This window comes from Equus asinus, chromosome 6, assembly GCF_041296235.1.
Source record: "Equus asinus isolate D_3611 breed Donkey chromosome 6, EquAss-T2T_v2, whole genome shotgun sequence".
In the NCBI taxonomy this organism is placed as follows: domain Eukaryota; kingdom Metazoa; phylum Chordata; class Mammalia; order Perissodactyla; family Equidae; genus Equus; species Equus asinus.
Genome location: NC_091795.1, coordinates 17,161,588 through 17,177,357, shown reverse-complemented (window position 1 = coordinate 17,177,357; position 15,770 = coordinate 17,161,588). Strand labels below are relative to the sequence as shown.

Sequence of the window (15,770 nt, the reverse complement as noted above, 5' to 3'; positions counted from 1 at the left end):
TCATGACCTTAGATTTTGGAAAGACAGCTGGGACAGTACCTAGAGCAGTGGTTCTCAAAATGTGGTCTGCAGATCCCTGGAAGTCCTGAGAGCCTCTCGGGGGCATCTGAGATCAGCCGTTCGCACCTTGGCAGCAATCAAGGCAGTGGCACCAAATACTAGTAGTCGTCACTGCCTTGATCTCAGTAAAAATATTGCCAACTTCACTTAGAAATGCCCTTGATAGAATTAACATCCTTAATAAAATTAAATTGTATTAAATCTTGACCTTTGAGATTGCTAAGATCCTGTGACAATGGGAAGCATGTATCCATCATTTCTGCTGAATGATGGAGTAATGCTGTCTTGAGGAAAAAAAGTTGTGCGATTGAGTTGCCAACTGAATTAGCTGTGTTCTTCATGGCATACCATCTTTACTTGAAAGAACTAGCAAACGATGATATTTAGACTTGGCTATTTGGCAGACATTTTCTGGAAAACGAGTGGAATGAGTCTTTCACTTCAAGGGAAACTGAGTGTTGCCAATGATAAAATGAAAGCTTTCAAACAAAAATTAGAGTTTTTGAAAACCTGTATTGCCACCATAAGCTTGACATCTTCTGAGTGGACTTTTCTGAGGAGATTGGTGGTGATATTAACAAATGTGATTTGTATGATGATATACATGCATTTGGAAAGTCTGCATAATTCAGTGAACCAACATTTCCCAAATGACTAATGCAAGATGTTACAAAATCATTCATGGGCAAGAGACTCATTCCAAGTGTGAGACAGACCAGTGGATTTTAATGTAGCAGAATACAAAAAGCTCATTGATAAGGTTTCAGATTCCACACTGCCTGTAAGAAACGACCACTTGTGGAGTCTCAGTGTAGTATCAAATAGCCACAATTACCTGAAAAGTCTATTTAAAAGCTCCTCCCTTTTCCAGCTCCATATGTGTGTGAAGTCAGCTTTACGTAATTTTACTTCAACTCAATATTCAAGAGATTATAGAAGCAGCTGTGAGACTCCAACTGTCTTCTATTAAGCAAAACATTAAAGAGATTTGCAAAATGTAAAATACCACTCTTCTCCCTGGATGTTTTGGAAGTTATTTTTCATAAAAAGTTAACATAATTAAGTTACTGTTTCTTTAAAATGCATTTAAATTGTTTTAATTTTTAATATAGTAAATATCAATGGATATAATCTAGATAATAAAAGCTCTTTGGGGTCCTTAATTGTTTGTAGTATAAAGGGGTCCTAAGACCAACAAATCATTTGAAAACTGCTGGCCTCATGAAATTATTCTTCAGAATTATCTTCCAAATGTATGCATATTCCTAAAGAACACAGAAGGCAAGAATTTGAAGAGGAAAATTTGTAGATCTGGATTGCAAAATTGGTTTACCACACTCAGCTGGTGCATTTTAATCCCCCTTCTGGTGCTGCCTCCTTATGGGAGGAGACCCTGCGGATCTTGAGAAAGTTGCTCTCTACCAAAGTTCAGTCTTAGTTCCTGCAATAGTGCTGATCTCTGCATTATATACAGATAGAGGTGGACCAAGGGAATGAGCCCGACTGCAGAGAAGCTGCCGAACACTTTCCCTCCTCCACACTGACTGCAATGGCTACAGATGACAGCCCAACTAAAAAGCAGCCTTGTCCTCTACAAGTGTTTATTATACCCAAGTTCAAAGGCTAAAAAACCCAAATCTTTTTGGCCACAGGCCTTAGGTTGAAGAAAGGAAACATAATTTGGAATCATTGCAAAGACAAATGGTTTCTCCAAGTTATTTTATTAGAATGTCTGACAAAAGGAACTACAAACGACATGCCTAAAAATGCTATGCACAGTTTATGCTTGACAACTACATGACACCTGCAGACACAAGATCCAAAGTTTGGATGGCAAGGTAACAAGAGGGAAAAGCAGTGGAGGTGGGGTGGGACAGCACCTGCACTGACCAGCCAGACCTCACACCAACAGACCTGGTCTTTCACAACTGAGATCCCGCAGACCTGTGCACCTTCCTAATGCAGGTTCAACTCCTCTACGAGAGAGTAAATCCTCTGGACTCAATCCGAGTCACTGTCTGTCTCAGCTTCTTTCACATCCACGCTGAATTTGTATTCCTGGTCACATCCCATGTAAGCATCACTCATGAAGTACAGAGTGTAGTTGTGGGCGCCAGTGGCTGGGGCCACAAAGTCAAGCTTCACCTAGAAAAAGCAGGCAGAAGTCAGGGTGAGCACAGACACAAGGGCAAGAGTTCTCACTCTGCCCCCGTCTCAGAACAAATGCTGGGGCCAGTGGACACACTCACCTTGGCCTTCTGCTGCAGGGTCAGCCTCTTGATGGAGATGAGGCTATTGGACTTGGCATCTCCAATCACCACCCACCAGCCCTCTTCACGTTTCTGCAGTGACCAAAAGCCAAGAATTTCAGCATGTAAAACTTGATGGCCAAATGAGACCATGAGAATGGTCATAAAAGTAGGACAACAAAACCCAGATAGAAGGGTTTCTAAAATTTCTTCCTGAAATGCAATTTGATATAACTAAGATTTTCAACTGTCGACGGTGTCTCAAATGAACTCAGTTTTTAAGTAGGGAGATGAACTCATTTGTTGGTTCTGGTTCATCTCCTTATCCCAGAGTACCTTCTCCTATTTAGTGCCTGCCACTGAATCTAAGCTTTCACTATTAGAGATCTAGTCTTTGGGGCCTGGCAGTGTTGGATTCCTCAGAGACCCTTTTAAGTAAAAGGCATGTATGCCAGATGAGAAAAACATGTTAACAGGCCAGGAGAGAATATCCAAAGTAGGCCTTGCCTCTATCAAGAACTCCTCTCTACTGCCCACTCCACTCTCAGAAAGCCCAAGTATTCCAGTTTAAAGTGCTCTTTCCTCAGAGCCTATTAAACAACTAGTTTGTAAAATTAAACATTATAGTGTATGTAATTTCTGCTTTCAACCTTCAATTATTCTCCCACGTATCAGATTTTCTTTCTGGTGGTAAAGAACCAAGCAACTGGAAGCAGAGTAAGTGACAGTGAGAAACAAGAGAGAAAAAACACCAACTAGAAAAGCCCAACTGTCCTGGGGCCACTTAGGGTTACAGACAAATGCATCCTAAACAGTCACAGTTACAGACATACTGCACAACTGAACTGATGTTTTCTCCCATCAACTGGATGGTTTTGTGTGTGTGTGTGTGAGGAAGATCAGCCCTGAGTTAACATCCATGCCAGTCTTCCTGGGTTGGGGTTCACATCCTGGGTGCAGACCTATACAACTCATCAGCCACACTGTGGTGGCGTCCCACATATGAAGTAGAGGAAGACAATGTGCCCCTGTACCCCAACTCTAGCCAATGAACTGGGTCTCAAGTAAACAACAAGTAAAGGCAGCTAGCAGGACATACCTGTGGAAAGAGAGGTGCAATCACGGGGCCTGTGACTTCCTCCTCTCGCTCTAGCTGCACCAGCACCACAACTGGCCCACCACTGTGGGGGAGAAAAGCAGGGCAGCACATTAGTGATGTGGCAGTGGGGTCACAAATCACACCAGCATGCTGTACCCAGAAGGGACCCCTCTCCGGCTCACCTGCGGATGCTGTCCTTATCCACCACTTCGTAAGACAGCTCGATATTAGGGTAGCGGTTACAGAAGCGGGCCACATCCGCAATCTGGCTGTCAGACAACTGAAGCAATGCATTTCGTTCTTCGTCCTCCATCTCCATGATGTCGAAAACACTCTCCACTCCCTGCAATGGGTATTCAGAGGTCAGAAGAAAACACATACTAAGAGGAAATGAAACTGGCTCCAAACAGCTGCTACTTTTACTTCCTCACTAGAAGACAAGGCTCCAGAAAGAACACAGCCCACAATCATCAGGCTCGCTAGCATCTCAGTATCTCAACAGCACCTCCGCCTTCAGAGGAACCAGAATTTTCCCTTACTGTGACTCACCTCCCACAAGCCATCCCCAATCTAGGACACTCGGCTCTCAGGCTCAGCCACTCAACACTCTAGGTCCAGACCCAGCTCACCTTGTCTGTGCAACGTTTGATATGCTCTGAGGTGAAGTGTGGCAGCTGTTTCAGGTAGGAGTCCTTGGACCACATGGCTTGGGTGACCATCTGGGCCAGTTCCATAGCTGCCAGAGCAGGACTGAGCCACCCATTGCTGGAGAGGACATCTACGCAGGCCTGGATGAGCCGGATTGCCTGCACAGGGACAGGAGTGCAAAAACAGGCAGGGTTGGAACTACTTCATAGGCCACCACTGGCCCTTCCACCCCATACCCACACCCACACCATACCTTGCTAAGGATTTCCTCTGTATCTGACTGCAGCTCAGCACTCAGCTGCATGCGGGACAGGTGAGCCTGCAGAAGCAGGTTGGTCTTGACGTGCGGATCGTTGAACTTAGGGTTATTCAGCTTGTGGGGCACCTTCTGAGCCAACTGCAGAGTGGAAGAAAAACAGCTGGTGACTAACAGGTGACCCTGCCTAAGATGAGCTCTCAGGCTAACAGCACCACCTGTCCAAGGCTAACAACCCTTCAAAATGCAGAGAGGTGTGGGTGGTGGGGGTAGAGATGTGTGTGGAGGTGAGGGAGGTATGGAGGTGTTGGGAGGGGGTTGGGGTTGTCCTGTGGTGACAGGGATACCACGTGCTCTTGGCACAGGCCACATTTGAACTCCAAGGATGTTCTCCTGAAGCCCAGACGTCCACACCTGCCGCAGGAGGTTGTCTTCATGGTGCCGGATGGGAATGTTCTCATACTCTGCTGCATTGGAGATGATCTCGATAAGCCCACGCACCTTGGTCTTGGCATTCAGGGACATGCTGAAGAGCTCTGACAAAAAACGAGGAGGAGATTTAGGAGGAGTCAAAAGCAGGCAGGAAAGAAGCAGAGAGGAGACTGCCTGGGCTACCCTAGCTCCACCCTGCAATATGTCCCTCTGACAAACATGGGGGCTCTGGAATCCCCATCATCTCTCATCCCCATGGGCCGCAGACCCCTGTAAGATTCCTTTAGCTTAGGCTCCCCACAGACACAAACCTAGCCCCTGCCAGCCCCTTACCAATGGTGGTATAGTTGATATAATAATAGGCAGCAATCATGCCCAGGTTCAGAGGTGCCACATCCATCTCATCCTCAATGCTGATGCACTTGGACTGCTCCAGGTCACTCAGGGTCTGCTCCACGAGCTCTGACAGGTGGTCAGACAGGTGACGATGGGAGATGCCTGTGAAGGTGAGAGGTAAGTGGGGAGTCACAGGGAGATGACCAGCAAGGGCTGTGAAAACCACAAAAGGATAGTGTGTACTCCAAAGTCCACTGACCCTGCAGGTTGTAATAATTGGGGTTCTGTGTCATGCGGCGGTACAGAAAGGTCCAGGTGAGGTAGTCCACAGCGTCCTGCTTATTCTCAATGGTCTTGGTGACAATCTCAGCATTGAAGTGGTCATGCATACAGTGGTCCAGATGAGACTCTACTGGCAATGGCTCATATAGGAACTTTTTGAAGAAATCCTATGGATTAGGGGAGGGGAGACAGTAATAAAGTTCATGACAACATAATCACAAATAAGGGCCAAGGGCAAATTAAAAGGGGATGGCCCTTGTGTGACAGCTAACACACAAATAGAAGAAACCAGGTGCAGAGACAAGGTGAGGTAGTCTGGACCTGGAATGTTGGGTGTGTATCTTGTTCCCACTGGCATCACTGTCATTTTTAAAGTGGGATCAGGGTACACCGCGTCCCGCAGGCAGAGCAGTGCATGAGGAAAGACAGAACCAGCCAGAAGGCGAGGAGCTCAAGACATAGAGTCAACAGAGAAGCAATACAAAATCCCATGTGGCTGAGAGGCTTATTACAAAAGCAATGTGGAAAATAAGAGAGGCAGAAGTTGACTGAAAGAACACAAAAAAGTAACTGAAGACATCTATCAAAAGTGAGATCTGGGGCCGGCTCCGTGGCCAAGTGGTTAAGTTCGCCCGCTCCGCTGCAGCGGCCCAGGGTTCAGATCCTGGGCGCGAACATGGCACTGCTTGTCAGGCCACGTTGAGGCGGTGTCCCACATCCCACAACTAGAAGGACCTGCAACTAAGATATACAACTGTGTACAGGGGGGGTTGGGGGAGATAAAGAAGAAAAAAAAAAAAAGATTGGCAACAGTTGATAGCCCAGGTGCCAATGCTTAAAAAAAAAAAAAAGTGAGATCTGTTCGGAGACCCAGGATCTCTAGGTGGTGCAAGAAGCCAGGACTGACCTTTTTGGAGCCCTGACACATGATAACGCAGCGCCCCTCATCATCCTGCAAAGGGCGGTTGGCATGCCCCACCATCTGCAGCACGTCATAGATGGGGTAATCCACATACCTGGTGAGAGAGGGGAAAGGAGGCAAAGGTGCGTCAGCACGGAGACCGTACTCCCTAAACGTCCACGGATAAAATGCAAATATTGGGAGATATGGGCGAATTGCAGCAAAACTCTGTGTTTATGAGCACCTGTGCTTAGGCACTAGTTTCACTTGCTTATCTATACATCACTGTCATTTTCAAGTGTAAGAGTCGTCACTTTGTTGCTCTGGGTCCTTGAACCAAAGCTATAAACCCACCTAATGCCAAAAGCAAAATCACCCCCGATTAAAGGATCAAATATCTAAGTCAAGCTGCCTAACCTTAACAACTGCGTATTTCATGAGTTAGCAAGTCATCTAACTTAAATCCAAACCTAGAAGCAGGTTCAGACATTAAAAATAAGCCCATAATATAAAAACTCATTTGAAAATAATCTGCATTTTGGAAAAACAATTGTTTTTAAGAGTTAAATTATTCTAGCTTTTTCTAGAAAAACCGAACCTTCTACTTCGTGTCACCACAAAGGTATGTGACCTGGACCAAGTCACTTCCCCAGTCTGTAAAATAAACAGGTTGACCATGTAACCTCTAAGGTTCCCTCTGGCTCAAACTTCCTGCTTCTCCAACTTGCTGAAATATGGGAGGACGACTATAAAAGCAGATGTGAGCCCAGGTCCTGAGACTAAAAACTCTCTCGAATACCTGGCTGTGGTGGAATCTCGGCTAGCTGTTTACTTCCCTAACACCTTTTCTTCATAGTAGCTAATTTCTGGATTTTCAGACAATATGTTCATTTTAGGAGGGAGGTTCCCGTTAAGGCAGAGCACAGCTAGACTCACGCGTGGATTTTGCCATTGTAGTACTGAGTATCCATGATGATCACCAGGTGGGCGGCCACATTCATGCCCCAGCAGAGACTCCGAGAAGCTACCACCACCTGGATAGCCCCTGAGAAGCAGAGGGGAGAAGATGACTGAGTGCAGGGCTCCCTGGGTGAGGCAGGATTTTCTGTCTCCTGGGCAGGCAGGGGCTTATCTTGTGCTACATTTCAGAACTCAGAGCAAAGCTTACTAGGAACAAGGTCTAAGGTGACTAAGAGGACTGATGTGGAAATGTAAGAGGTGGCTCCATGCCACTGTTGCCCTGCTTGGGGGACTATCCTAGAGGAAGCGAGGTAATGCTGGAACAGAATGCCAAACCCAGGGAAAGCTAAGGTTAGACACCTGCCTGACAGACCAGCCTTGCTGACTGGAAAGTGCTAATGCCAAGTCAGCCATGGGCTGGCTCAGTACATGGCAGGAAAATCGAGCTCTCTCTGAGTGTGCCCCAAACCCAACAGATTCAAGGGTCAAAGAGTGACAGTAAGTAATTCTGGCGGGAGCATCTCCCTTGTAGCACCACCAAGCAGTGTCAAAATGATAATACTCCACATGAAATGCCACGGGTCAACACGACCACCCAAGGGAGGCTCACGGTTCTACCATTTACTACATCTCTAAAGTCTAACAACATGGAAAACCAGGTCCTAGTGGCCAAAGGTCCTGGTCTAGAAAACCAGGTTCTGAAATAATACATCTTTTATGTGCCTGCCTGTTTTCTCACCTAAGAAGTAGTGATATTTGTCCCACCTATATCACAAAGTCATTGGGAAGATCAAATGAGATAAAAGATAAAATAATCAGAAAAGTATTTTCAAAATGACTACTGTGCTATAGAGAAATACCACCAACACCCTAAAGTTTAAGACATAGCAGCTGTGATATCCTTGGATATAATCTCACGCTGTGCCACAAGTTACTTTTTACCTGAGCTGAAGAGCTGTTCCACTAGGCGTCGCTCCATGGGGCTGAGCCCCTCATGCAGGTAGCCCACCCCATTCAACAGTGTTTCCTTGAGTGTGCTGTCACTTAGTTTCTCCAGGTATGGGATCAGATCCTTCTCGGTGCAGTGCAAGAACCTGGGTGGCACAAGCACTGATTCAGCTCAGAGCAGTTCCAGTCCCTGGCAAATACCCCTCAAACTGCAGTTGCCCAGTCCCTAGCCAGATGGGGGCCAACCCCCACCCTCAGAAACAGAACACCATTCAGGGTAGGCCAACCTCACTTGAGCTAACTCCCCCTCACATCCACCCCCAGAAGCCAGGCCCCACCCCACCCCACCCCACCTCTGCCGCTGGATGTCTGCTGCACATGTGGTGAGGATGTCAATCGCAGTGAGGCGGGTCTGCTTGCGAGATGGAACAAAAACAATGACAGGCTTCTTAGGAGAGTGCTTGGTGATAGCATGGTATACCGGCTTGGCCATGGACAGCAGGCGAGTCTGTGTATGGCTAATGTTGAAGCCCTGAAGACAGAAGAAGAAGAGAGACACAGGTTACAAGACCTGGTACTGTGCATAGGAGGCCACACAGGACTGAGGAATGGGTCCTACCTGGATGTGCAGCTCCAAGGGTACGGGACGCACGTTAGGGTGGAAGTTGAAAGTGGAGGTGGCACTGCACCCAAGCCAGTGGGCTACATCCTTAGCATTTGAGAGCGAGGAGCTAAGTGCCACAATGCGAATGGGTCGCTCAATCTGGGAGGAGATGTAGCGCATACGGGAGCAGATCACTTCTAAGACAGGCTTGGAAAGACAGAGGAGGGAATAACTACAGGCCCACGTGCCCCATCCTCTGCCCTGAGTTACCCTTCATGTATAGGCCCAACAAGCTCGAATGATCTCCTAATTCTTCCTTCTAACTGGGGGCTCTCCTGTCTTTGGCTCCACCTCCTACATAGCAGCCAATCTCCACGAAGCAATGCTATTTTCCAAGAGCACTACACACAAGTCTCACATCATCCTTTGGAAATTAGGCGAAAACCAGAATCCTCTTGGAGGAAGCCCCTAATCTCTGGCCTCAGACCCAAACATAAAGCCCAAAGCCAGGTCACCTGGCCAGTCACAGACCCTCTTCTGTGCACAAGATCAAGCCATACCCCATTCTCGCCCCCGATAAGGTGGACCTCATCCACCACAAACAGGTTGATGTTCTGGACATTCTTGCGCTGCTTCCACCGCCGGGAAAGGATGTCCCACTTCTCAGGGGTGCTGATGATGATATTGCCTTTGCCCAGAAGCTTCAGGTCCGTGCTGGTCTCCCCCGTCAGGAGCACCACCTTCTTGTTCAGCCTGTCCTGGAACTTCTCATACCAGTCCATGTAAACCTGGCAGGCAGGGAGACGGAGGGCAGAAAAATATCAGGCTATGCCAGGCATCATTTATCATGAGAAAAACCTGAGAATCCAAACAAAGAGACCTATTGATCTGTAGATCTCAAGCTACTTGACAATCCCACACCAACCTTTAAGTGATGGGAGTGCTTTTCTTTACTACACAAACTTAGGAAACTACCAAGGGAAAGCAAACAGTCTTGCCCCAGTTGACCCGGCAAATTTCACTGCATAGAAAACCTTGTTCTGGACTCACAGATAAAAACTGCTTCTAGGAAAATTCACATGTGACACACCACCACATCACACACCTGCTCTGCCAGAGCCTCCATGGGGGTGATGTAGACACAGCGCCCCTCCGAGTTCTGCAGCAGCATCCTCAGGATGGCAAACTCTGCACAGATGGTCTTCCCGCTGCCCGTGGGGGCCCCCACAAACACGTTGTCATCACTGTTGTACACAGTATTAAACACTAAAAACAGACAGAGAAGCAGCATGAATATCGAGGAGAGAAGAGACTCAGACCGCTCATCAGAACAGAGGACAACCTGAGAAACTCAGCCAGTCAGCCATGGAGTGCCAACAACCAAGGGGTGATGGCATGAGGGCCTCCAACTGCAGCTGGGACTGCTACCTCTCCCCCTCCTCATTTTCTCCCTCCCACACAAAGGGAAGAGGGGAAGAGATCAAGATCAAGAGTTCAGGTCCCATGGGGATCTGTGGGACGACAACAGAAGCAAAAGAGACCAAGCCTTCTTTGCTTCTCTGCCGGTCTTCTCAGAGACCAGGATACAGAACAAAGGGGAAATGGCGACCTTCCTCTGCCCCTCCAACACTCTCTTATGTTTCTTGGGAAAAGTCTAATATAGACAGAAAGTGAAAACCTAAGCCCTGGCATCAAGACTAGGATAAAGTCCAAGTTCTATTTATTAGCTGCTTCAACTGGGATGCCTCTCTACGCCTCAGTTTCCTCATCTATAAAATACGACGCTAATAGTAGTATTTTAAGTAGTAAATCCCTCATCGGATTGGCAGGAGGAATAAAAGAGAAAACATCCAGGATGTCCTCAGCGAAAAGCACACAGAGAACAGGGTGTGCTCTGTGAATGTGCAGTCATTTAAAATGATGAGGGGGAGGAGGCCTCAGTCAACGCCGCACACTCCGGTTCAACGCTTGAGTATCAGGGGCAGGCAACCGGCCTCCTGAGCCTGAGAAGGACAGTGCGCTGTGATAAGACCTTGCTCTACGGACCCTCCCCAAGGGGACATGAGAAGAAGCAAGGCAAATCTAACAGTAACCGAGGACGTCCAAGAAAGGAAAATGCCCCAGTGTGCTCCAACAGTTGGGCTCAAGGAGCTCCCATGCCTGTCAAGCACCTGAGCAACCCTACTTCCCTTTCTGCCACAGAACGTATCTATCTCTAGGTGACCTTAAAAGGCCTCCACAGGAACCGACCACCTGGGAATGGAAACACCTACCTTGAGTCTGGATGGGATTGAAGAAGGGAAATTTATCTTGGTAAAGGCTCTCAAAGGCACTGTTTCTCAGGGCCGACACGGGCAAGGGCTGCAGGTCCAGAAGCTCGGTTGGAGGGGGGTACTTCTCTGGTAGGATCAGATGCCGGAAAGAGACAGGCAGCTGGGTCTCACAAGCTGTGAGAAGAGAAATGGGAGCATAGTGAGCAGTCCTCTCTTTACCTAACAAACCTCCAGAGCCCCTCCGTGCACAATGGAAACCCCAAGGCAGCGTACGTATCACTCCCCAACAAAGTCTGGCCCAGTACAAAGTGCAAGACATTCTTATAATTGCACTGGGAGGACCTGTTCCCAGGGGACCATGCAGAGGAGACACACTCACAGAGCCAGCGGTCAGACACCACACGGATGAAGTACTGAGGAGGCAGCGGTTCAAAGACAGGCACGAAGAACGTAATGAGGTGCTCGTCCTGGGCATACTTGGCCTTGAGTAGAAAATACTCATGGTGCAGTATCACCTCGCTGTCCACATCCTCCACCAGAATCCAGAATGCCTCTGACGAACCATGGACCTGCCAACACAAGCACAAATAAAAGGAATGTGAGCCAGAGAGTGAATTTAGCACCTCCAATCCAGCGCTCACCGAGATCACTCTGAACCCAGGCCCTCCGCAAAAGCTTACTTTTTCATCCCACTGGAAATCTGGTGTGATGGTCAGCTCCACTTTCAGGGTGGAGCGCGTGATGGGCTGCAGGTGCACTGACAACTCCAACTTGGGAAACAAGTGGACGTATTTGTGGATGGTCTTCCCCATCTTCGGCATGCGGATAAGCTCCCCTATGAGGACACAAGAGAGGACAGGGGCTGCAGCCCAGCCTGCCTAACAGATCTGCAAACTGGGCTCTGAGGGCCACCAGAGGAAACCGGCCGATTCGACTCCAGTGGGGCAGGTTCTTCCCTTCACTCTCGGGGAAGCCCAGAGGATTCAAAGTCTCAAGACCAAGAGCTGGCCTAGTACTTCAGTGGGACACGAGAAATGAACACAAGCTATTAGGGCCCAGGGCCCAGGAAGGGGAAAGTGTAAAGGCTCAGAAAGGCAGCTGAGCTGTAAGGACACGAAGAACGATAGCGTCCCACACACCTATCTCGTTATGATTCAAGTCATATAGACGCTCAAAGGGGAAGTTTTTCTTCTCAATCTTCTTCACTACTTCCTCAGGGAGTTTCCGGAACTGGCGCAGAGGACACATGGACTGCCACCTATCCAGGAAGGAAACAAAACTAGTCCCTTGTACAGGGCCTGTAACAAACTGCCCTCTTTATGGCTTCCAACAGATTAGCCGTGACCACACAAGACGCAGTCATTAAAGACTTTCGAAACTGTACCAGCAGTGAGACGTGAGAGCCAACAACTCGCCACCACCCTCCCCTCACTCCCCGGCTCCACCCCAAGGGACCTTCCTTCTTCTCAACTTTCACTGAGGTACAGGTTACATTTCATTTTCCAGGACCAGAAATAACATGCACTCTAAGGCTTTCCCTCTACACTCTCAGCCTGGGAACCCAACTCATGGCGATCAGTCTCCAGCTCAATGCACCCTTACATGCGTTTGTCGATCATCTTGCAGAGGTTCAGGGTCTTGTCTGTAAGCTGTGCCCAACCTCGGTTCAGGACAATTTCAAAGATGGCACGCATTAACCGGCCCGCCGACTGGGGAAAGATGGAGCATGCCCGCTGTTAAGTCCCCACTATCTCCAGACCTAACGAAGCCACTCTATACATGCTTCACCTACCTCACGCTCCGATGCAATCAGCCGCACCAACTCAAAAAAACAAAGTCCCACTGTAACTACTTTCTCCCCGCTCTATAGTGTCGACATTTGCTTAACGCATAATAGAAAAGTGCAGCTCGAGTACACTGCACATTTTAACCTAACGCTCACTGCATGATTTTAAAGCTTTTGGCTCATTTAGCATTTAGGGTTCTCACAAGAGTGAGGATGTGTACCCTCAGAGATAAAGACAAAGAATAGTTACTACATCCTTTCGCCATTTCTGGATTTATTTGAGCCACACAGCCATAATAGGAAGTCACTCTCTGTAGGGAAGCAGATACTGTGTCTTGCGGATCTCCCTGTGGAGCCTCCCCAGCGCTCTCTCTCAAGGCCTTACCTTCTCCACACGCTCAAGATCAGTAAAACAAGTGCCTACACCATACATGCATCAACTGACAAGCCAACTTGGGCAAAACTCAGCATTCCTTCTCCGCCACTAGCATCAGGCCTGCCTTCTCCAAGACACACACAGCACACAAGGATTGGAACGGTGTAGGCCCCCTTCTCCCAGCAGCACAACCCTGCCCTCACCTGTGTAACATATACCATGTCGGCCATCAGTGCAAAGCCCTCCAATTTCAGCTGTGAGATGAAGGCTTGGAGAAGCACATTGATCTGGAAAAAAACAAAGTCAGCCAGAAGTAGGCTAACCATTGAGCAGTCCAAGAAAGTGAACCATATCTCTGCTCTGGGCATAAATCCTGGGTAAGATCTTCCATAGCTCTTGATTTACAGACATTAAACAATTGTTATTCCATACAAAAACAACATATGAGAAGGATGCAAAAACTAGGAGAACTGCTCAGGTTAAAGTATAAACTCAAATTCGAGATTCATCTTCTAAAAGGTTATGAAAACTACCTGGTCCTTATTCCAAGCAGAGAGGAGGTGCACTCACCTTTGCACTGGGTTCCTCAATGCTCTCCTTCACAGGGATGGGCACCCTCTCCAGCAACTTCTGCAGCTCCAGCTTCTCCTCCTGCCACAAGAGGTTAACAGATCAAGGAAAAGCCAGGGAGCCAGGGAGAGAATCCATCCAGAGACTTGGTGATGAGTTCCAACTCACTGTCCCAATACGCTGTGTGGACTTACCTCTCTCACGGTGATGTTCTTGAACTCTGAGGACAGTGAGAAGACTCTGAAAAGCTCAATCTCACTCAGCGTGGGCTTGAGCAGCTGGTTGTAGGTTTGTACTGTATCATTGGTGATGTAGTAGTGGCTAGCTATACGGCCCAGTTCTGTCACCTACAAAGATGTAGCACTCAATCCAATGCCAATCATTAACAAGCTGCAACCTCTCACTGTGGACAATAGATGCCCACTGGATGAACTCAGCAATACAAGTGCCTGGCCCAAGTACATGAGGAAAGATGGTACAATAAATTGACCAACAGTGAACTGATGCCCGCACAGAAAAGATAACTGAATTAGCCACCTTAACTCAAGTTATGGAAAGGAGGCATTGTCAGGTTTTATTATACCATTTTACAAGTTCCTAGGTTCAAAGGGCACATTCCAATCCCATTTGTTTTTCTACTCTTGCAAGCAATGGGCGATTAGACAGGCAGTACTCAAATCAAGACAGCAACTTGAAAAATTGTCTCCTGGGGCTACAACTTTTGCTGAGAACTTCGCCTCAATCCCTCAGCCCGCTCACCTGGAAGTTGCCTGTCTTCTTGTCATACTTGACCAGATTGTTCTTATCCAGCATCAAGGCAGCAGTATGAACCAGATCCAGTCGGCGCTGGTCCAGGAGGGGATCTCCCTTGAGGTCATCATGAGAGATGCCATAGAGGGTTGGGGATCGGAGCATTCGGATATACAGGTAGGCATAGCCCAGCCAGTTCACTGCATCCTACAAGACACAGCTTAGGTCTTAGCATACAGAACTGATGTCCGAATGAAAAGTTCCCATGGATCACTTAGAAATTAATTCCCAACATAAGGATGTATACTGTATTGTCTTCTGAATATTTATAATATTTCATTTTTAAAAAGACAGAGTCCTTTCTAAGATCTTGGTAACAAGGGGAACTGTCAGCCATAGATCTAAGAAGCTTATGAGAAACAGCTTACACTGAAGATGTCGGGTGCAGGGTTGGAGGACCCTGGATGCTGGTGGCCCACTGCACCACAACAGAGACCATCCCACTCCTGGTACTTTGGCCTCTCTGGAGAAGGCAAGAAGCGCCAAGAGCAGAGCCCTTCCCTACCTTTGCATTCTGGACGTTCCCCAGCACGATTTCCGCATTGAGCATGTCAGGCAGCTTTGACACCATCTGGCTCTCGATAGGAAGCTGCTGATTGAGGAGGGACAGATAGTACTGCAGCTCCCCGTGAGACGTGATGAGTATGCCTTCGCCCTTGGTATCATACTGGGGTCTTCCAGCACGTCCCAGCATCTAGGTCAGAGACAGCAAACCAAGAGGCCTATGGCCACAGAGGTTCTGGGTTTGATTCTGGGCTTCCACTTTACAGAACCTTGCTTTCCATCTGCCAGCTTTTTTGTACCCTTGCATTTTATACACAGGATACTTTTTCCCAAGGAGGATAAACTCAAAGGCTCTGTACCTGCAGAATGTCCAGTGCCCCCAATTCTGTCCAGCGCCCCTTCTCTGGACTGTACACCTGGGTGCCCTTGATGATGACTGTATGTGCAGGGAGATTCACACCCCAAGCCAGAGTTGCTGTGGAAACTAAAACCTGCAGAAGCAAGGGAAGGTAATAAGGAAAATGGATGTTACTACCAGAGGGTTAATATCCCCAATTTCTCTAAGCAACTCGCCTCAGAGCTTCAAAAGGACTGAGGTGGGTCCCACACTTGTCAACCTAACCGTGGAATAAAGGAGGAGTCCTTAGGTTCCCCATCTATTCAAGAATTAACATTT

The 15,770-nt window shown here is 47.9% G+C and overlaps 1 protein-coding gene across 1 annotated transcript in view; it reads right to left on the bottom strand.

Annotated features, from left to right (window-relative positions):
* Nucleotides 1-1,762: 1,762 nt before the first annotated feature.
* The window catches only part of SNRNP200 (small nuclear ribonucleoprotein U5 subunit 200), a 28,026-nt gene continuing 14,018 nt past the window's right edge, over nucleotides 1,763-15,770 (bottom strand). Inside the window, exons 19-45 of the mRNA XM_014859119.3 lie at nucleotides 15,454-15,585; nucleotides 15,096-15,284; nucleotides 14,540-14,737; nucleotides 13,975-14,127; nucleotides 13,781-13,861; nucleotides 13,414-13,497; nucleotides 12,651-12,757; nucleotides 12,188-12,306; nucleotides 11,729-11,883; nucleotides 11,428-11,617; nucleotides 11,049-11,222; nucleotides 9,881-10,041; nucleotides 9,336-9,563; nucleotides 8,791-8,982; nucleotides 8,525-8,703; nucleotides 8,166-8,317; nucleotides 7,200-7,308; nucleotides 6,270-6,378; nucleotides 5,340-5,529; nucleotides 5,078-5,242; nucleotides 4,727-4,848; nucleotides 4,310-4,453; nucleotides 4,038-4,214; nucleotides 3,591-3,751; nucleotides 3,409-3,490; nucleotides 2,310-2,402; nucleotides 1,763-2,205 (exon numbers count right to left, since the gene is read on the bottom strand). Of these exons, the coding sequence (XP_014714605.1) occupies nucleotides 2,062-2,205; nucleotides 2,310-2,402; nucleotides 3,409-3,490; nucleotides 3,591-3,751; nucleotides 4,038-4,214; nucleotides 4,310-4,453; nucleotides 4,727-4,848; nucleotides 5,078-5,242; nucleotides 5,340-5,529; nucleotides 6,270-6,378; nucleotides 7,200-7,308; nucleotides 8,166-8,317; nucleotides 8,525-8,703; nucleotides 8,791-8,982; nucleotides 9,336-9,563; nucleotides 9,881-10,041; nucleotides 11,049-11,222; nucleotides 11,428-11,617; nucleotides 11,729-11,883; nucleotides 12,188-12,306; nucleotides 12,651-12,757; nucleotides 13,414-13,497; nucleotides 13,781-13,861; nucleotides 13,975-14,127; nucleotides 14,540-14,737; nucleotides 15,096-15,284; nucleotides 15,454-15,585 (3,990 nt within the window). The 3' untranslated portion in view covers nucleotides 1,763-2,061. The remainder of the gene's footprint in view (nucleotides 2,206-2,309; nucleotides 2,403-3,408; nucleotides 3,491-3,590; nucleotides 3,752-4,037; nucleotides 4,215-4,309; nucleotides 4,454-4,726; nucleotides 4,849-5,077; nucleotides 5,243-5,339; nucleotides 5,530-6,269; nucleotides 6,379-7,199; nucleotides 7,309-8,165; nucleotides 8,318-8,524; nucleotides 8,704-8,790; nucleotides 8,983-9,335; nucleotides 9,564-9,880; nucleotides 10,042-11,048; nucleotides 11,223-11,427; nucleotides 11,618-11,728; nucleotides 11,884-12,187; nucleotides 12,307-12,650; nucleotides 12,758-13,413; nucleotides 13,498-13,780; nucleotides 13,862-13,974; nucleotides 14,128-14,539; nucleotides 14,738-15,095; nucleotides 15,285-15,453; nucleotides 15,586-15,770) is intronic.